This window comes from Delphinus delphis, chromosome 5, assembly GCF_949987515.2.
Source record: "Delphinus delphis chromosome 5, mDelDel1.2, whole genome shotgun sequence".
NCBI lineage: Eukaryota > Metazoa > Chordata > Mammalia > Artiodactyla > Delphinidae > Delphinus > Delphinus delphis.
Genome location: NC_082687.1, coordinates 135,654,024 through 135,675,041, shown reverse-complemented (window position 1 = coordinate 135,675,041; position 21,018 = coordinate 135,654,024). Strand labels below are relative to the sequence as shown.

At 45.8% G+C, this 21,018-nt stretch overlaps 1 protein-coding gene across 1 annotated transcript in view; it reads left to right on the top strand.

Annotated features, from left to right (window-relative positions):
• The window catches only part of AFAP1 (actin filament associated protein 1), a 146,610-nt gene that overhangs the window by 75,373 nt on the left and 50,219 nt on the right, over window positions 1-21,018 (top strand). Inside the window, exons 5-7 of the mRNA XM_060011881.1 lie at window positions 2,735-2,946; window positions 6,775-6,954; window positions 20,516-20,611. Coding sequence (XP_059867864.1) covers window positions 2,735-2,946; window positions 6,775-6,954; window positions 20,516-20,611 — 488 coding nt within the window. The remainder of the gene's footprint in view (window positions 1-2,734; window positions 2,947-6,774; window positions 6,955-20,515; window positions 20,612-21,018) is intronic.

Below are 21,018 nucleotides of genomic sequence, written 5' to 3'. Positions count from 1 at the left end.
TGATGCTCTGCTCTCCTCCCCAGCTCTGTGTCTTTCTTAGCTTTCCACGGGGCCCTCGTTACCTCTTAACGAAATCCCGACCCCAGCCCTGACACCGGACCCCTTGACATCCTGTTACAGCCCCCAGGAGGAACCCTGGACTCTGTTGGTCCCAAGAGACTTGCCAGTGAGCGGGTCGTCCTGTGGGCTCAGACTGTGGCCTCCGACTGCTTGGTTTGCTGCTAAGTTGGCTGACGTTCTTGTAACGTGATTCCATCAGTCCTGCTCTCTCAGAAGAAGGTGGGCCATGGATTCCAGGCGTGGATCTCAACCCCTGGGTAGCCAGGGGCACAGTCTACTTTTTCAGTTCAGAATCGGGTTTTCACTTCATCCTTCATCAGGATGGGGTCTCGGATGAGTCACCCGCTCTCTCAGCATCCTCGTTCCTTTCCTCTGAGATAAGGATACTGCTCTGTGCCCGCCTCCGGGCGGCTAAGACGGCCAGCAAGGCAGAGGGTGTAAGTGCAGAGCTGGCTTCCTCTTTTCACAGCCTTATCCCACAGCGTACAGATACAAGTATAAAAACTACTGCCTGACACATAGTGAGCGCTCAATAAATACTTGTTGCATGAATGAAATGAAATGTTCCCATTTCTGACTGATTTAGTCATTAATTCTTTTGTTCATTTGTTCATTCAGTGTTTACTGAATTTGATGTTCTAGAAAATGAGCTAAGCGCTAAGGGGTTCATGGCCCCCCAAGCTGTTGTGAGCAGCATCTTTCCAGGATAAATTAGGACTTGCTCCACCGTCCGTCTGAAATCTCTCAGTGAACCCTGGGCCATGGAGCAGCACGTGGTCTTTCATGGTTTCGTACTTCCTTCCCCATGTGCTACGTGCCCACTGTGCTAAACTTAAAAAACCTTTTATTATAAAATATATTTATAAAAAAGTGCATAAAATATGACTTGCCAGAGTTACCTCGTCGGTCATCCTAGTCTCTTGCTTAAAATCTTTCCTTGACTACTTTATCAGGATTTAAAATTCAATCTAAACTACCAGTCTTTCCATTCCCCCCCTTAGTAAATAAATCTTTGTGGGGGAGTAACATGCAAGTGTGACCACGGAGTACAAATCACAGCCCGGTTTCCAGTGAGTTCTGCTCTGTGCAAGGTCAGCCTTTTCTGCCCCTTCTCCCGTCTGTGCAACCGGTTGCTTCATCCATGGTTTCTCCTTATCTGTCGCTCATTCCTCGTTTAGGTGTTCATTCCTCACGTGTGTTATGAAAGCAAATGTATTCCAGATGTGTCCGGGGGTTGAGGGGAGTGCAGAGATGAATCAGACACGGCCTCCAGGACCTTATGATCCAGCAGGGCTGAAATTAATAAGATCACTCATAGTCACTAGTATTTATTCATCACTTTTAAGAAGCCAGCCATCCTTCTGAGGGCTTTGCATTGAATTTCAGTCGATCTAACAGTTCTCCCTTCTATAAATATTTGTTACTGGCCCTGCGCCAGGTAGTTTGTTAAGTGCTGGGACAATCACATCCAACAGGGTGGCCTCCCTTCCTGCAGGGAACTTAACAGCCTGATGTGGGACAGGCAGACAAACAGAGGTGACAATACAGTGAGATAAGTTTTGTGTTGGGTAGTGTGGAAGCAGAGGGGAGGGGCATTTCACCTGGTGTCTTAGCTCAGGCTGCCGTAACAAAATAGCATAGACTGGGTGATAAAACAGTAGGCATTTATTTTCTCAGAGTTCTAGAGGCTGGAAGCCCACGATCAGGGCTCTGGCATGGTCAGCCTATGGTGAGGGCTCTCTTCCTGGCTTATGTACATCCGCCTTCGCCCCGTGTCCTCACACGGCAGGGAGAGAGCATGGGATCTCCTTCTTTCTTTTCTTCTAAGGGGATTACGACCTCCTTTAACCGTAATTACCTCCTAAAAGTCCTGTCGCCAAATACAGTCACATTGGGGTTTGAGCTTCAACACATGAATTTGGGGGGCACCCAATTCAGTCTATAGCAGTCAGTGCTGGTGATCCAGGGAGGGCTTCAGGGAGGAGGTGCTGTAAGTTAAGTCCTGAGTGATGAGAGCACATGTCCAGGCAAAGGCAGGAGTCTGAGTGGGGTGAGTGCGAAGCCTGGGTGAGAGCAGCGTGTGAGACCCCGAGGTAAGGGAAAGCGGGATCTAGCTGGGAGACTACAGACAACCCGGTGTTTAAGTGTTGGTGCATGGCAGAGCCAGAAGGAGGTGTGAACCTTTCCCACGGATGACCTGAAGGAGAGGGGTGGCCTCGGGTTGGATCTCGAACCTTAGGAAGGGTTTGTGCGCGTGGCGATGCCAGGAAGGAAGAGGACATTGTAGACTTGAAAGGACTTTAAGGTGAAGGCGTGGGTGGGAGTTTTCTTTGGCACAACTCTCTGCGAGATGGGGGTCGTGGTGCCCGGCAGGAATGCAGCAAGGATTCGACGCGTGGGGTCTGCAGGTGCTGGGCCCGTATGGAAGAGCCCAGAAGTGGCTTTTGTAAACATGGCATTCTTAGTCACTTCAGTTGAAAGCTCTTCGTTGAGTTTCCGCTGCCCAAGCCTTAGTTATTTTTTCCCTGTTTCTGCTAATGTTTCCCCAGTTACTTGAAGGCAGAAGCCTCTTTCTCGTTTATGAATATGATAATGTGCCCTGCAGCCCGCAGGTGGTTCTCAAGGTAAGGCTTTTGTAACCAGGGTTTTTACTTTTATTTCTTACTTTTGACAGATTATGACTCAGATGCAATGAGTAGCTCTTACGAATCATATGACGAAGAGGAGGAAGACGGAAAGGGGAAGAAAACGCGGCACCAGTGGCCCTCGGAGGAGGCCTCCATGGACCTGGTAAAGGACGCCAAGATCTGTGCCTTCCTGCTGCGGAAGAAACGCTTCGGGCAGTGGACCAAGTTACTCTGCGTCATCAAAGACACCAAACTACTGGTAAAGCCTTGCGACTTGGTTGCTCTTGTGTAGAGTCGGTAAGATGTGGTCGGCCGTCTAACCGGGTGGAATGTACACCCAGGCGGGTGGCGGTAACATCGGCGGGAGGGAGAGGGAACAGCGGTCAAGGGCTGGCCCGTGATGGGCCGTCAGTGAGCCCTGGCCGAGGCTACCATGGCTTTTACGCTGTTGGTTTCGCCAGCCCCCCTGAAGCAACCAGCGGGCAAAACCATCCCCATCTGGAGCCAGCGTCTGCGGTTCATGTCAGTGAAAATGCACGCTGCTTTAACTTGCCAGAGGTCGCAGGGTGGATTTTCTCATTTGTAGTGAGTCAGTGAATTCCTCAAAGCCAGGTCATCGAGTGGGCCGGGCAGGCCAGGCGAGGTCTGGGGGAGAGTGCCCAGGAAAGGAAATTCTTTTGGAAAGCAAAAGGCTGACTCTTTTTTTTCTTTTCTTGTAACTCAGAGAGACAGAATAGAAAGACAGAGTAAGTAACAGAGGAACGGAGACAGGAGGACAGAGACCCTTTGCTGTAGGTGTTAGTCTACCAGGGAACCCAGTAAGGAAGCAAGAGCCTTTGAGACACACCGTCTGTCCCTCCTCCTTCCTTGCCAGCTGTAGAAACCATGGCTGGTTATTGGCATTGCGAATGTTAAGAGTGTGTTATTGTATTTTGTTTTCCCTTCAAATTAACCTTGAGGAAAAAAAATCACTCAGAAGTATATTAAAACAGAACACATGAGAATGTATGATTCTGTAACTCACTTTTCAGTGGAGCAGATAACCCCCTTTAAAAAAATAGTCTCATCTGTGAATTATGGGAATCTGATTTACTAGATTCTTAGGACATGGTATGTTTTTTAATTAATGGTTTTGTTAAAAAAAATTTTTTTTTTAAACAGTGCAAGTACATGTTTTTTCCACATGTGTGGCCTGAATTTCTCCCAAATTTAGAATATGCCAAAAGTGATGATGCCATGGGGGAATTTTAAAGTAAAGAACGAAAGAAGAAAAAGATTAATATGGTCCGTATTTACAATCTGACATAATGGCTGCAAGAAGTGGATATATTATATAAACATTTTAAAACTACACAGTCGACTCTCATGTAAAACGCACTGTGGGCAGCTTGTGGTGGAGGGTAGGGTTAGTGGAGGACCCTCTGCCCAGCCCCCGCTCCACCACCCCTGCTCTCGTCTCCTCCCTCCCTCCCTCCTCATCTTCTGTTTCTTGCATTACCTACCGGGTTTCCCATCTTCAAACCAGGATGATAATGCCTGCCATTTATAGGAGTCGTAAATATTTAAGAAGAGATTAATGGAAAGCCATGTGAAAGCACCGTCTTTGATGAAATGCAGAATCAAAGTTTCATTAAGAAGCATTTTTTCGTTCAAAAATGACCTATGATCCAACCGCCCAAATGACCCCTGTTGATGGTGAAAAAAAAAATCGACAGAACAGAAAGCCAGCCTCTTCCCCTAAGTGCTCCCGGCCTGTCTTCGCACAGGCACCACCATGACCAACTGTTTTGAGTAGCCTTCCAGAACCTGTTCGTTTCTATGCCCAGGCAGCTGTCTGGTGGACAGACCCGTTCGGTTCCCTCACTTGTGGGGACAGCTGCCGGCAGACAGCTACCCAAGGTCACGTCCCTTCCCAGGGCGTCTGCATCCGCTGTGATCCTGAGTGTGAATGCCCCGCCTCGTGGGACCAGCCTGCAGGCGCGGTCCAGCTCCAGATCTCCCGTGGGGTTCTTCAGGGCCTTGTATTTGGACTGCACTGAAGCTTACCTTCTTCCTCTACCCAGTCCCCGTCCTCCTACAGGTTTAGCTCTTAAATAAATGCCCCTTAATAAATATCCCGTGTGCTGCTCTGTTTCACAGTCATCTTCCCTGGGAATCCAACCTGCAGGGAGCTCCAGACGTTACTGTATGGTATTACTGATAACATGTCCATTTTGAAGTGTTTAACTTAAGCAAAAATATAAGCTATAAAATTTCCTGGGACTTCCCTGGTGGTGCAGTAGTTAAGAATCCACCTGCCAATTCAGGAGACACGGGTTTGAGCCCTGGTCCGGGAAGATCCCACATGCCGCGGAGCAACTAAGCCCGTGCGCCACAACTACTGAGCCTGTGCTCTAGAGCCCGCGAGCCACAACTGCTGAGGCCCAAGCACCACAACTATTGAAGCCCGCGAGCCTAGAGCCCGTGCGCCCCAACAAGAGAAGCCACCGCAATGAGAAGCCCGTGCGCCCCAACAAGAGAAGCTACCGCAATGAGAAGCCCGCGCACCACAACAAAGAGGAGTCCCTGCTCGCCACAGCTAGAGAAAGCCTGCGCGTAGCAATGAAGACCCAACACAGCCAAAAATAAATAAATAAATTCATTTAATTAAAAAAAAAATTTCCTTTCCAATTCCTTCTACTGTTAGTTTCCTTTTCACTTTTTTTTTTGCACATACCGAGAATGTGAAAAGTCTGGTAAATGGTAAACGTTCATAGCAACCTGAGATTAGTTGTTTTTGGTGTATTTTTTTCTTCCTTTTTAGGGAGGGTGGCCATCAGTTTTACTTCTTAAAAAAGTGGGTATCTTCCATACCTGTGCCATTTAGGAGCCAAGGTCTTAGAACTGTAAAACAGGAAAGGGCTCTAGAAATCATTTCTGAAAAGCAGTATCTGTTCATTCATTCCTTCGTCAGTAGGTGGATTAGGGTCCTGGGTGCAGGCTCTGCGCTCACAAAGTTTGGGGCCAGAGCCCTGGCTCTGCCACTGTTCAGGATGCCTGATTTTGGACTAGTTTCCCAACCACCAGAACCTCCATTTCCTAATCTGCAAAATGGACGAACGTGACGATTAAATGAGATGTATGAAATGCCTCACATAAGGTAGACACTCAGTATTTGGTAGCCCCTGTTATTGTTGCTAATTCTTTAATAATAATGTAATTCAATAAAATAATAATAAAAACAGCAATAACTCATTTCACAAAAAAGGAAGCAGGCTCAGAAGGCTTAAACGACTTGTGGGAACCCGGATTAAATTAGTCGCAGAGCTGGGACCCAGACACCTGAACTCTTAGAGCACGTATTGCCAGTACGGGCTGTGCTTTTGGTCCCCAGTAACGCAGTGAGCCCTGGGCAGGAGGGGAAGCCTTTGGACAAAGATCTGGTTTGAGAGGTCTAGATCAAGCGAGAGTGATGGGAACTCAGCGTCCGTGTCCCCACAGCACTGAAAGCTCTAGGGCGAATGTCAGTGATGCAGACGGAGCAGCGTGCGTTTTGGACCCTCTACTCAACCAGAAAGCACAGCTTTGCAGACTTTTTTGTCCGTTGTATGTTGATATGTATACTCTTCATAAAATCATTCACCTGTCTTTCAGAAGGAGGGTAGGGATGGGATAGGAGGACACCAAACAACATAGGTTGTGGAGTAAAGTATCCAAGGTCCTGTCTGCCAATAGGGCGGCAGCGCCGTTTCAGCAATTCTAGTATCTTCGTGTCGCTTAATGGGGAAGCTCCACTAGAACATAAGCTCCATCAGAGCAGGGACTTTGTTTCCCACCGAGTCACCTCCTGGGTGCTTGGTAAATTCTGCCGAATTAACGAGCAGATGTTTTTGCACGCACATGGAGGGGAGATGCTGGTGTGGAGCGGTGCTCTGTATGTGAGTCCCAGTGTCTGCAGGTCGCTCTTCCAATCTCTGAGTATCTCCACCCTTCAGTCAGACCTCCAGGTGCTTCGCCAGTACTCCTGTTTTCATTGTGCCGGAGTTTTATCAGTGTTTCTGCTTGGACTTCCTTACAGCCTAACTTTGATTTCTCCTGTCCAATGCAGTGCTACAAAAGTTCCAAGGACCAGCAGCCCCAGATGGAACTGCCGCTCCAAGGTTGCAACATTACGTACATCCCAAAAGACAGCAAAAAGAAGAAGCACGAATTGAAAATTACTCAGCAGGGAACAGACCCACTTGTTCTTGCTGTCCAGAGCAAGGAGCAGGCCGAACAGTGGCTGAAGGTAACTTGTTGCTTTTGTTTCTGAGACATCTTCTTTCCCAAACCTCTTTCTGAGATCTGTTTTATTGAATTTGTACTTTTTTCCAAGCATAGGTGAACAATGGATTAACCTGAATAGTTTTGTCTTTGATAGTGGAATATTCTGATTACTTTGAGGTTAATCACTTTAAATTTTGTCTTCAAAAGGCAATATACCCCCTGTTTACAGGCTGCTTCTAGAGGTTTCTTTTTTTTTTAACATCTTTATTGGAATATAATTGCTTTACATTGTTGTGTTAGTTGCTGCTGTATAACAAAGTGAATCAGCTATATGTATACATATATCCCCATATCTCCTCCCTCTTGCATCTCCCTTCCACCCTCCCTATCCCACCCTCTAGGTGGTCACAAAGCAGCGAGCTGATCTCCCTGTGCTATGCGGCTGCTTCCCACTAGCTGTCTGTTTTACATTTGGTAGTGTATATATGTCCGTGCCACTCTCTCACTTCGTCCCAGCTTACCCTTCCCCCTCCCCGTGTCCTCAAGTCCGTTCTCTACGTCTGTGTCTTTATTCCTGTCCTGCCCCTAGGTTCTTCAGAACCTTTTTTTTTTTAGATTCCATATATATGTGTTAGCCTACGGTATTTGTTTTTCTCTTTCTGACTTACTTCACTGTGTATGACAGACTCTAGGTCTATCCACCTCACTACAAATAAATCAGTTTCGTTTCTTTTTATGGCTGAGTGATATTCCATTGTATATATGTGCCACATCTTCTTTATCCATTCATCTGTCGATGGACACTTAAGTTGCTTCCATGTCCTGGATATTGTAAATAGTGCTACAATGAACATTGTGGTACATGACTTTTTTAATTATGGTTTTCTCATGGTGTATGCCCAGTAGTGGGATTGCTGGGTCATATGGTAGTTCTATTTTCAGTTGTTTTTTTTTTTTTTTTGCGGTACGCGGGCCTCTCACTGTTGTGGCCTCTCCCGTTGCGGGGCACAGGCTCCGGACGCGCAGGCTCAGCGGCCATGGCTCACGGGCCCAGCCGCTCCGCGGCATGTGAGATCTTCCCGGACCAGGGCACAAGCCCGTGTCCCCTGCATTGGCAGGCAGACTCTCAACCACTGCGCCACCAGGGAAGCCCGGGCAGGCTTATTTTTATTACAGTCTTACTCCAGCTACTAATCTTGGGGCCCTAATATTAAGCGTGAGGGTTTTGCCAGGGGCCTCATCCTTGGCGAGCCCTGGACTCCAGCTTTCGGTCCCTATTCCACCAGAGCTGTCAGGGTGCTACCTAGCTTCTTGGCTACCTCCTCTGGGGGGAATCAAAGGCAGTCCCGGCTGCTGGGCTACTTCTCTGGATTCCCATATACTTTTGAATCATGACCAGGTAATTCCACACTATGATAATAGCTCTTTTCTTGCTCTTAGGAAGATGCTGTGTATATTTCATCTTGCTTTCCTCATTGTCTTTATCAGGAGAATTGGTCCAAACCTTCTAGTTCATCATTGCCTGCTAGTACTTGCTTTGAAAAACCGGTTGGGAGTGGGTGGGAAAGCCTGATGAGACATTTTATAACAGTGGTTCTTGTAACATGCCAGCGTCCTTTAAACTTTGAGCCTCACTTCCCTCTCATCCCCCAGGAAAGTATAAGGGTCAGACTCTGTGATGACAGCAATGATGGTTTCTGTTGGCACAGAACACATAGATGTGGCTTTTCTCATCTCTGTAATTTGGGAGATGGAGCAGAGCATTTTTTCTTTTAATGGGAGTCCTGTGATCAGGAGTTTCTGCTGCTGAATTTGCTTAGCCTTCCAGACACAGAATCTTAATACGTTACATGTCAACCACTGGTGTTACCAAAGTACTTTTCCATCATTATTATCTCTTAATCCTCAAAACCGCCGCCTGAAAAAGGTGTTACTATTGGCCATTTCATTTTACAGGTGAGATACCGAGTCCCAGGTAGACGGGATGTCACAGTGATCAACCAGTGATGGGGCCAGGAGTTGACCTCTGAATTCCTGGCGTCATTTTCATTTTCATTCTGCTGGGCCATCTTGACAATTTGCCATTCTCTCTTTTTATTCCTCACTTCTAGATTCTTAGCACCATTCCTTCAGTAAGGAGGGAGAGAATGAGGAGGTAAACGAGGAGCCTTATATGTGATTCTGTTTTCTTCACCTGGTCCCAGTCTTGGTTACCTGTATCTGGCCTCCTGCATTTTTGTGTTTACCTGTTCCCTAGTGGAGAACCCAAGAAAGGACACTCTGAAACCTAAGCTTTCTTCTCTTTTCCATCTGTTCTCGCAGTCTGTTGAGTATTTTATGCGTACTAACGAGCAGCTGCCTTGTGAATGGTATTGGTCTAACATGAAGTCATCTAGCGTTCACTGGGTTTTACTGTTTCACTGGGAAATAGGAATGAGCGGACAGTGCAGCTCACAAATAGACAAAGACAAAACTTTTTCAAGATGTCAGGTGCTGATGGGGTGAAATAGTCTTACACCTAATTTCAGCAGATGTGAGATACAGATCACAGGCCCTTAGCTAATTACAGAGTGATGACTCTGTCAATGGGAGCTTAACTGCAAAAACTTTTTAGCATTTGCTGATATTGCTTTAAAAAGAAGTAAATACTTGGTAAGTTATCTTTTTCTAAAGGGTTTAACTTGATTAATTACTCCACTTAATGTTTGTGCTTTACTTCCATTGCATATTGTAATACAAGAACCTAAGAAGTCTTCATTAGAGATGGAAGTCTGATGACAAAACTGCTTTCAATCAATCAGTTACAGAATTTTAATTTTTTAATATCAGCAGAGACCTGAGACGTTTTAGTTTAGTTTCATCCAGATATTGTTGTTAGATTGGCTGCCTTATCAGAATCAACTGGAAATTTAAAAAAAAAAAAAACAGTAAACAAAAAAACAATCCTAATCCCTAATGATTAGATTCATTTGGGACCTAAGAACTTTTTTTCTTTTTACTTTATATCTTTTACCCTTTTTAAGATCCAAAAAGCCACAGATGTAATTGAAACATGCCTGCCCTATTCTCTCTCCCTCGATTGTGTCTTTTTATTCTTTTTGAACCATTTATAAGGGCTTTATCATTAGTAAAGATGTTAATCATTAAAAATAAAAATTCTCTCCGTCTTCCAAGTTTACTTGTATCTTTGAATTTGGTCTTTATTATTATCTAGGTATACTTTAGAAATGCTTTTTACTTACCATGTCTGTACTCATAAAGAAGAAATGATATTGTTTTTCATGGTTAAAATTTCCACGTAAATGGCTTCCAACTGCACGTGTGCTGTATCCAGCTGTTTTCCCTCGTTTGCTTGCACCCTCACTGTCACGGGCAGTGTTCAGTGAGCATTCTCGTGCGGGTCGCCTGGTCTCGGTGTCCTGGCTTCTCTAGGATGGAGACCGTGTGTTGGAATTGCTGGTGTTGATATGTGCACACCTTCAGCATTACTAGAGCCTCGCCAATTGTTCTCCAGGGTTGTTTGTACAGTTGTCCTTCTACCAGCAATGTGTGAGAGCAATCACTTTGTATGTCTCTTTTGAGTTTCTTTGTACCTATGCAGCAAATAGAAATGCAAATTTCAATACCCGTCCCCCCACCCTCATAAAAAGGGTGCAGAAACAAGGTTCTGCACCTTGTTTTTTTTTCCTAAATAGAGTATCTTGGAGATTTTTTTCCTCCAAGTTAGAGGATAGAGCACTTTTTCCCTTTTACAATACATAGCATTTCATTTTATAAATAAAATATACTTTAAAAAAATCTTATCTTCTATTTGTGGATATGGGGTTGTTGTCATTCTTTTGATGTGACAGGGAGTTCTATAATGTTAATCCTGTGCCCGCATCATCTCACAGTTTTGCTGGTCTGTAGACTGTATTTCCAAACAGAGGAATTGTTTGCATGAAGGTTATAAGCAATTGTAATTTTGAGATACAGTTGAATCATTTCGTAGGTTTACCAGTTTACCTTCCCACCGACAGTATGTGAGTGCGTTTCCCCCCACCAGTGTGTGAGTGCCTTTTCCTCCCAAAAGCATGTGAGTGCCTTTTCCCGCTACTGTCCTGCCAGCAGCCTGTGTTACCAACTTTTGAATTTTTGCCAGGCTGATAAGGGAAAATGATCTCTCATCTAGTTTTAATCTGCATCTCTCTCATTATGAGTGACATTGAGCATCTTTTTTAGGGTTCAAGAGCCTGTGGCTGTATTACTGTTTCCGTGAACTGTCTGTTTATATCCTTTGCCCTTTTTGTAGATATTCTGCTCAGAAATCTATTTTTAAGGAACCTCCTGATGCCCGATGCCAAGCCAGGTTTGGTAATCACAGCTCTAGCTCAGCCTACTCATTTCCACTTGGATAAAAGTCCTCATGGAAGAGAGCATTTGAGAGCAAGTAAGTGTTTCTGCAGGCAGATAGGCTGTTAAGGCAAATGGCATTCCACAGCCATTTTCACTTAAGTTTTATTTGACTCTTATAACTGCTTCTGAAATTCATTATAATAAACATAAAGGAGCCGGGAAGGAGAAGGTGGTGAGCCAGCACTGTGTAGAAAGACAGTGTCGCTAGAGCTCAGATTGGAGTCCGACGCTGAGTTCTGACCTCGGCCCCGCCAGTCACTCGCTGAGTGTCTTAGATGAGCTCCTTGACTTCTCCGTGCCTCAGTTTTCTCATCTGTGAAAATGCGAGGGGTTGAAAGTAGTGTCTGCTTTTTAGGGTTGTTGTGAGGCTGCAACCGTGTTAAGATATGAAGTGTTTAGAAGAGCACCTCGCCTCTGTGAGCACGTATGTAGGTGCGAGCTGCTGTTATTGGTGGTGTTAACAAACATACGAGCTCCTGTTGAAATCTGTTTGGAAATCAAGATGACAGCAGGATGTTTTTAGGGGCCAGAGCTACGAGTGTTCACAGCCCTTCCTCCCACCCTCCTTTGCCCAGACCTGCAGGGAGTCTGGGAAACATCTTCCTGTGTGCCCATAGGGAGGAAACCATGTGCCAGTCATCTGCCGTATCCCCTATTGCAAATAAATTAATAAACATCCAAAACAACTCTTAAAGGTCTATACCAAAGAGATGTTCAAGGGAAATTGGCTGCACTGTAGACACCACTGTCCTTTTCTAATGAGAATCCGTGAGAGTCCTAATGCTGACCTTGGTAAATTGCATCCGTCCTTTTCTTGCTTTTCCCCCCCATTCCCTGCTGGGTAATGTAGGGGTTTTACAGCACCTCCTGGTTTCAAGCAGTTTTAGAGGAATACAGTTGAAAAGAGTTTTCAGCATGATTTAATGTGCTGGGAGAGTATCGTTGTGGTTTTGCCAGACTTCTCAAGGAGGATCACAAACAAGTTTATTGTATACTTTAGCTCATAGAACCTGACCCTGTGTGTCCTTGAAGAAAGGTTGATCTTAGTTCCCCGACCAGGGATCAAACCTGCGCCCCCTGCAGTGGAAGAGTCTTAACCACTGGACTGCCAGGGAAGTCCCAAGAAAGGTCTTTCGTATTCTCCCAGGCATCTCCCCTTACTTTGTTTCTTCCTGAAGAAGGGCCTTCATGTAGTGTCATCATTTCATTTCACCCTAAAGAAATTAATAAAATAAAATGATTTCTTATAGAGCAGACCTTCTGGAAATAACTCCTTTCAGCTTTTTGTTTGTTTGGTTTTTTCTTCTCCTTTCAGCTTTGACTAGAAATGTCTTTATTTCACCTTAACTTTTGGTGAGAAGTTAGCCATCACTTGTATCAATTATGCCTTTGAATGTGATGTGTCATTTTTCTTTTTCGTGGCTCCCTTTAAGATTTGCTTTTTTAATCTTTGGTTTTCAGCACTTGACTGTGAGGTGTCTGGGTGTGGCTCTATAGGTTTTTATCTTTCTCAGAGCTTTTTTTTGTTCTGTGGGTTGATGTCTTTCATTGGTTTTGGACCATTTTTGGCCATTATCTTTTCAAATATTTTTCTGGCTCAGGTTTTCTCTCCTCTCCTTTTAAAATTTGTTGGTACATGTTAGGTCATTTGGAATAGCCCATGGATTTTGGATTCTCTGTTCTGTTTTTCTTCACTCTTCCGTGTGTTTCAGTTTGGGTGGATACTTTAGATTTACCCATCCTCAAGTTTACTGGTCCTTTCCTCTTCTGTGTCCAGTGTGCCCTTAAGCCCATCTTATGAATTCTTCTTTTGTGATATCCTATTTTTCATTTCTAGCATTTTTCTTTGGCTTTTTTAAAAAAAATAGTTACCATCTCTCTTCGGAAATTCTGTATCTCTTCACACATGTCTTAATGCCTTTTTCACGATCCGTTTTGACTTCCTATCTTAGTTATTTTAAAGTGTTTTGTAATTCTGATATTTGGATCATCTCTAGGACTGTTTCTATTGAATTTGTCTCATGAGTTTACATTGTATTCCATCTGCTTTGTGTAAAAGAACAGTAGAGACTGAAGTAATTACTGTTTCCTTCAGAAAAGGGTGTGCCCCTTCTCCCCTCTGCTGCTCATAGGTGGGCTGCCTCCGTCTCACTAGTTGAGGCAGACCTGGACTGGGCTGCAGCTTTACTTTCATTCACTTTGCTATTGCCTTCACATGGTTTCAGGGCTGGATCTGGAATTTTCCATCAGCGTGGCTCAGGTTCTGAGCTGTGGTGGAAGTCTGGAGGTCTCTGTGTGCTACAGACACATGCTAGCTTTCTGGACCAGCTTGGTTTTCTTTTTGGCCTGATGCTGGCCAGCTCTTTGGTTTGCTGGGGTATTCTCTCTGTTCTCTCTGAAAAATTATCTCTGAATTTTTTTAGAGCTCACCCACCTTGTTTTAGTTGTCAAGGTGAGAGTGGTGGCCTGTGTGCCTTTCTATGTGGCAACCAGAAGTCAAGATACCATGTGCTGCCCCTTTTTCTTCATCAGTCTTGCCAGAAGTTTATCTATCTTATTAGTTCTTTCAAAAAAACCTAATTTTTCGTCTGTTGATTTTTCTCTATAGTACTATTGTTTTCTATTTTATTAAGTTCTCTTCTTTCACTTTGTTTTGGCTTAATTTTCTGTAATTATCCCAACTTCTTGAATTGTGTACTTAGATAATTGATTGTTAGCCCTTTCCATATGTGTGTGTGTGTGTGTGTGTGTGTGTGTGTGTGTGTGTATATGGATTTAAAGCTATGCATTTCCCTCTAAGTACAGTTTTAGCTGCATCCTCTATTTTGATTTTTTTGTGTGTGTGTTTTTATCATTCAGTTTAATGGGTTTTTTGTTTTGTTTTTTGGCTGCAGTGGGTCTTTGTTACTGAATGTGGGCTTTCTCTAGTTGCAGCGAGTGGGGACTACTCTTCGTTGCGGTGGTGGACTTCTCATTGTAGCGGCTTCTCATTGCAGAGCATGGGCTCTAGGCGCATGGGCTTCAGTAGTTGTGGCATGTGGGCTCTAGAGCGTAGGCGCAGTAGCTGTGGCACACAGGCTTAGTTGCTCCACAGCACATGGGATCTTCCCAGACCAGGAATCAAATCCGTGTCCCCTGCATTGGCAGGCGGATTCTTAACCACTGCACCACCAGGGAAGTCCCCTATCATTCAATTTAAAATATTTCCTAATATCTGTTGTGATTCCCCTTTTTACTAATGGTTTATTTGGGAATATATTGCTTAGTTTCCAAGTATTCAGTGATTTTTAAAAAAATTACCTGATTGTTTTACATTTCTAGTTTAATTCCACTCTAGTCACGGAACTTTATATGGTTTCACAAAGTAGAAATTTATAGACTTGATTTATTGCTCAGCATGTAGTCAGTTTTGGTAGGTGTTCAGTGTCTACTTGTAAGGGATGTGTATTGTGCATTTGCTTGGTGTACTCTTCTATATATGGTTGTTAGATCACAGTCATTGATTGTCATGTTCAAATCTTCTATATCCTTACTAATTTATTTATTTGTTTTATCAGTTACTCAGAGAGAGAGATGTGGGAATATCTACCACTTTGATTATGAATTTATCTATGTCTTTTTTATTTCTGTTAGTTTTTGCTTAGTAGTTTTGAGGCTATGTTATTTGCTGCATACAAAATTTAAACGGTTATATTTACTGGTAGTTAAAACCTGAAATGTCCTTCTTCCTCTCAGTGTCTCTTGCCTTAAAGAATTACTCTCTGATTAATCTGTAGATTAATTATCTTCCTTATTGGTACCTTTTGATGAACAGGAATTGTTAAATCTGAAATCTGGTGTACCAGTCTTTACTTCTGTAGTCAGTACTTTTCGCATCCTGCCCCCCCCCAATTCTAGCATATTCCAAGCCACCACGATAGAACCTGCTATTTTCTTCCAGAGTTTCACTGCCTCAGTCTTTACATTTAGGCCTCTGATTCACGCATGTCGGTCTTCATGTACAGGATAAGATACGGGAGCCCAGATTCGTTTCCTTCCATATGCATAGTCAGTTGTTTTAGTACCATTGGAATGAACTCAATTGCCACAGTTGGAAATCAGTTGATTGTGTAATGTGTGGGTCCTTTTCTGGGCTCCTTGTCCTGTGTCGTTCGTCTGTTTGTATGTCCTCACGTCACTGCCACATTGTCGTGATTGCTGCAGCTTTAGAGAGAGCCTTGAAATCAGCTAGGATGTGGCTTCCAACTTTTTTTTCCTAAATGATTAAAAACTTTGAAGTCATAGTTTTATGTGTCAGAAGTCAATGCTGTCATCATGTTTTTTTATTTCACCTTGTCAAGGCCACGTCTTTATGATGGAAGTAGATTCTTCTTCTTAAAGAACTATCGTAAAAGAAACAACCCTGCTTTATGTTGATGATAGCGTGTTAGAGTGGCAGAAGATTGAATGAAAAGTCTGGCAATCTGGAGTATATTCTGAGAATGCCTTTAACTCATTGTGATATTTTTGGTCAGCAAACTCTTTCCCCTGTATCTATCAAGTGGAAATAATACTGACCAGAATGGTCCAAAAGCTAGAATGAAAAGGTTACATAAACGCACTCTCAGAACTGTAACAAACAGTTGCAATTTGTGATTTATTACTACCACGCCTTAGGACTCCTTCTGTGAAAATTCTAACAACTCTCTGTCATGAATTGCTTTGTAAGACAGATGCCAGGTCTTTTATTCATATAAACTCCTCTTCTCCCGCACTGTCCTAAACCTATTATCCAGGTGTTCAGTATTTCAAAACGTGGCTTCAGTGTAACAATTAAAGACCTTCTTGGTAAGTCACACGCACTCCCTCTGTCAGGTATGAGAAGCCTGGGGCCTTGGTTGGGCCAGTACAGGACTTGACAGACGCTTCTTCAAGGATCGTTACCAAATTTGTTTCTGTCCTTTTGGTCTGCAACTTCCATTACCAGCAGCTCTTGCCAAAGTTCCCTCTCGGTGCGTGTGTGTGCAGATGCTGAAAACATGAACCATCTTGTTGGGGTCACTCAGAAGACAAGAGTCAATATTCCCAGAAATGGAGTGGTCAGATTTCCTTAAAAAATGTGCAGAGATTGCGTTTCTGGAGATGCAGGCTCAAGTTAAAAGCAAACAAAAATACCACAGAACATATAACAATTTGTATTTTGAGGGATTTGTGATTCTGAATTTGGATCCGGTTCTCTTAAATACGTATTAAACTTCTCACAGAACATGGCTCTTCCAAAAGAAGTATATTAGTGTAAAAACCTCATTTGCAGCTATTTGAGAAATCGGGTGATAAACCTTTTATTTACTACTTCCGAATGAACTCTGCAGGGGCAATGTGGCAATAAACAGCAATCAGAGAAGAAAGACAGTTCCGTGAAGATAACCTGAAATAATCCAACCGTTTGATAAAACCCATGGAAAGAAAGACTGGTTTCTCTCATTGATCGTTTCAGCAGTGCCTTTCTCTGTACCTGGGATGTAATTACTATTATTAAACAGTCTCATGTTGCTGGGATACCATGAATAACCCCACCTGGCCCCAGGCGTGCTGGGTCTCCTCTGGTCTACAGAACCCACCTCATTCTGTTCTCTCCACGAGGAATTCAAGTCCTAGAAGGGAGAAACTAATAGGGAGGCAGGGGTATAGTTGATCTATGTACAGCATTGTAAGCATGCGGGTATTTGGGTTGGCTTCATCAGGAAAGGCTTCTCAGAAGGGTGATTGCATTTCGTGAGCTGGCACTGACGGCTTGGTGAGCTCCCCTGGCTTCGGAGCTTCAGAGATTCCTCGGTTCCCCAAACGTTTGTTTGCGGGAAAATCAGGACCTGATATGGGATGGGGGAGAGTGGAGGGGACAGTCCAGTGACCAGGAGTGGGAGGAAGTTGGTGAGGCTGGGGTGTGTTGTGCTGCAGGCATGGCTTTTAGCTGATGCTCCTTTTCTTTTTCTCTCTCTGGTTTTTTTTTAATTAAGTAATTCATTCATTCATTAAATTTTTGGCTGCGTTGGGTCTTAGTTGCTGCGCGCTGGCTTTCTCCAGTTGTGGCGAGTGGGGGCTACTCCTCGTTGCTGCGTGTGGGCTTCTCATTGCGGTGGCTTCTCTTGTTGCGGAGCACAGGCTCCAGGTGCGTGGGCTCAGTAGTTGTGGCTCTCGAGCGCTAGAGCGCAGGCTCAGTCAGTAGTTACGGCGCACGGGCTTAGTTGCTCCACGGCATGTGGGATCTTCCCGGACAGGGCTCGAACCCTTATCCCCTGCATTGGCAGGCGGATTCTTAACCACTGCACCACCAGGGAAGCCCTCTCTCTCTTTTATTTTTTAAAACTTCCCCATCCCTGAGGATTTTAGGAATCTATGCAGAGGACTAGGGAAACTTTGTCACAAGGCTTTTACTTTTCTCATGTGATGGCCTAGTCTCTTTCCTTCTGTTTTTCATTCACAGCTTTTTTTTTTTTTTCTCATAGGGAATTTCAGGTCGAATTTATCTCTTCATTCCCTCCTCTTTTTCTTTCATCAAACTTTTTTTTAGTCGCTGTTATGTGCTAGACATTGGGAATGCCAGCCTAAGTGAGACAGAGCCCCTTCTCTCAAAATGAGCCTGGCTCGATAGAAGAAGCAGACCTGCGGGTCCAGGATGCCCGTGACCAGGGCCTGAGTGCGGTGCGTGGCCCGTGGAGGGGCAGCCGCGTTGTGTCCCATGCAGGAGGGTCCGAGCAGGCTTCCTGGTCACGGGGGACCCAGGCTGCTCATGAAGGACGAGTTCCGTCCAGCCGAGAGGGGAGCACACCTTCTCCAGGAGATACCTGAGATCTGACTGGAGCTTCGTAGATCCTTCCCCCTTTGGAAAAAAGAAAAAAAAAAAAAGGAAAGAAAAACGACAACTGTGTTTTGCATAAAAGCTTTTGCCAGAGATAGGTTTCTGCAGGTAGTGTTTTGTGGGGTTTAGCCTTCTAGTCTGAAACAAGGGCCTCGAGACCCTTAGCAGTGTGTGTACAATTGGACGCATTTTCGCGGGAAGGGAGCACACGTTGGCATCCTCGTTGAGCTGTCCCATTGGGCGTCGCTTTCACACGTTCTGGGCAGAGGTGGAGGCTCACAGCCTTGGTGGCTCAGCCGTGCCTCTGGAGCTGGTGGTGGCAGCTGGGGCTTCAGCCCGAGCTCCCATCAGATGCACAAGCCCAGGAGTTTTCCATCGCATTATACTTTTTACCAAGAGGGAAGAAAACGTCTCCTCCTTAGGTCAGATAAAAGTGTGCCTTGTCAGCTGAAGGCTTGATAAACACAGGGGAGGTGAGGGAATAAAGACCTGCTGCAGAAAAAGCAGCCGTGAAATGAGCATGAAACGCAAAACTGAGGGAACCTTTTCTGCTCGGCGACATTCAGGAGGTGCAGGTCACCTGGCTGGTGTCACCTTTGCTTACGTTTTCACACCTCAGACTCAACAAGGAGCAAAACATTGCAGCAAGCTCTCTGGGTTTCTTCTTTTCCTTTTTTTCCTGTTTTATTCTGCAACGTGGACCTCACTCCATTGCTTTTTCGTAAAGCGGCTGGGCAGCAGGATGGCTGGAAGTGCTGTCCCGGCCTCCTGTCCGTTCCTGGCTCCCATCCCAATCCCAGAGCAAGCCAAGGGAATCTGGATGTGTCTGCTGAGATCGTATTGCAAAGTTACTACACAGATAGCTGGGGCTTTGGCATTGCTTTTTTATTTTTTTCTCAGAAAGCACTTGGGTTGAACCCAAATTGCAGCTTAGTTCCAAAAAGAATAGAAGACATTTTGAAAGCTTTGCCTGCTAGCTCTTCATTCACCAGAGTGTAAGTTGCACCAACCCGGGAGCTTGTCTGTCTTGTTTGCTGCACGTCCCCAGTGATCAGAACCATGCCCACCTCCTTGCAGGAGCTCAGGAAGGATGGGAGGGACAGCGGGTGGCCGCAGGGGTGGCCCTGATTGCCAGTAGTGCCGCAAGATGGTCCTGACACCTGCGGGTCTGGGCCAGGATCCCTTTCTGAGCTCTCAGCGTAAACTGTACAGGTGCTGGCAGTGATGGCGGTGCTGGTGACAGTGTACACATGCAGGTGCTGGCTGAGGCATCTTGCATGCAGGGCCACGTTCTCTCTTCACTCAGCCATAAATACAAGGCACGTCATGTTGATGCGCCTTCCTTGCTAGTGAGGATGCCGAGGTGAGAGAGGTGACGCCTCAGCCAGTGCTGCTGTGCCTGCCTCCCAGAGCAGTCAGGCGCCTTCCCAGACTCCTGCTGCCGCCCGCCCGCGCCGGCCCCGCGCCCTCCCCTGCTTCTCTAGAGCCCAGCCCGCCCCGTCTCTGCGGAGTCCTTCCTCTGCTCAGCTCCTCCCTAGGTGTCCCCTCCGCCATGCCCACCGCCTCCCTCCCTCCTGCTCCCTCTTCTTGGAGGTGAGCTCTTCCGGTTTGCTTCTGGCTTCCCTGCCCATCGCAGCTCAGACTCTTCCAGCTGCTTCTCTCCTTTGGCCCCACCCCATGTACTGACTGGCTCGAGGTCTCCTCCTGGGTCTCCGTCCTGCTTTGTCTCACCCTCCCCCCGTTGGCTCATTCCATCCATGGCCATGAGCACCAGCCTGTTGACAGTGATCCCCTGGCTCCCGCTGGCCTCTCCCAGCCCGTCTCCTGGCCCCTGGTACTCTGGGTCTTCCGTAAACTCTTCACATCCACCACAGGGCCTTGCACCTTGTCCCCTCTGCCTACAACCCTTTCCGCCGGTTCTTCACGTGGCTGCATCCTTCTGGTCATTGAGCTCAGCTTTCAGCTTACATGTCATCCCAGGAGGGCCTCTCTTGATCTAAATCAGCCACCCCTTTTTGTTAAAGACGCTCTTCTATTCTTTGTAGCGCTGACTGCTGTCTTACCTCCATTTTTTGGTGATATTCATTGTTTATCGTGGTATCTAACTTTTACTGGAGCGGAAGCCCCATGAGGGCAGGACTCTCACGTACACCGTTCCCTTCTGTATCCCAGAACCTCTGTCAGTACCAGGATGGGATAGACATTTGGTGAATGATGAGTGAAAGAATGAACAAACGAGTGCCTGGCATCCTGGAGCTTAAATCCAGATGCCTCTGACCCCTCCTACCGCACCTCCTGCCTCTGCTTGGACGCTTGTGTAACCATCTCTGCCCTTGTGCACTCACCACAGGTGGTCAGAGAGATCTACAGCGGCTGCAGCGGGCCAGCAGACTCGGAATGTCCTCCCCCCTCCAGCTCCCCGGTGCACAAGGCAGAACTGGAGAAGGTAAGGGGCGTGTTTCTTTCTAGGAATTAACCTTACGGTTAACTTGGACCTTCCTCGAAGTTTTCATAACACCTCTGATATTTCAGCACTTCTGGTTGAAAAAGGAAAACGATAAGGCAGCCGTGCTTCCTCTCTGCCTGCTCCGTGGGAAGCTCACACTGGCTGCCTGACAGACCGCGTGGCGAGTTCCATGCTTCCCAGCTGTAGGTGCAGGAGTGGCTGTGAACGTGGCACAGGATGTGAGGGGTCAAGGTCACCTGCTGTTACACAGCAGCGTGAGATCCGCAGGCAGCTCTGTGTTCTTCTGGAATACAGCAGGTGCTTCGTCAGTGCACCTTCCCAGAGGTTTATTCCCAACAGACGGGTAACACTTCCTGTCCTTCTCTGCTCTGCACTTGGGCGCCGTG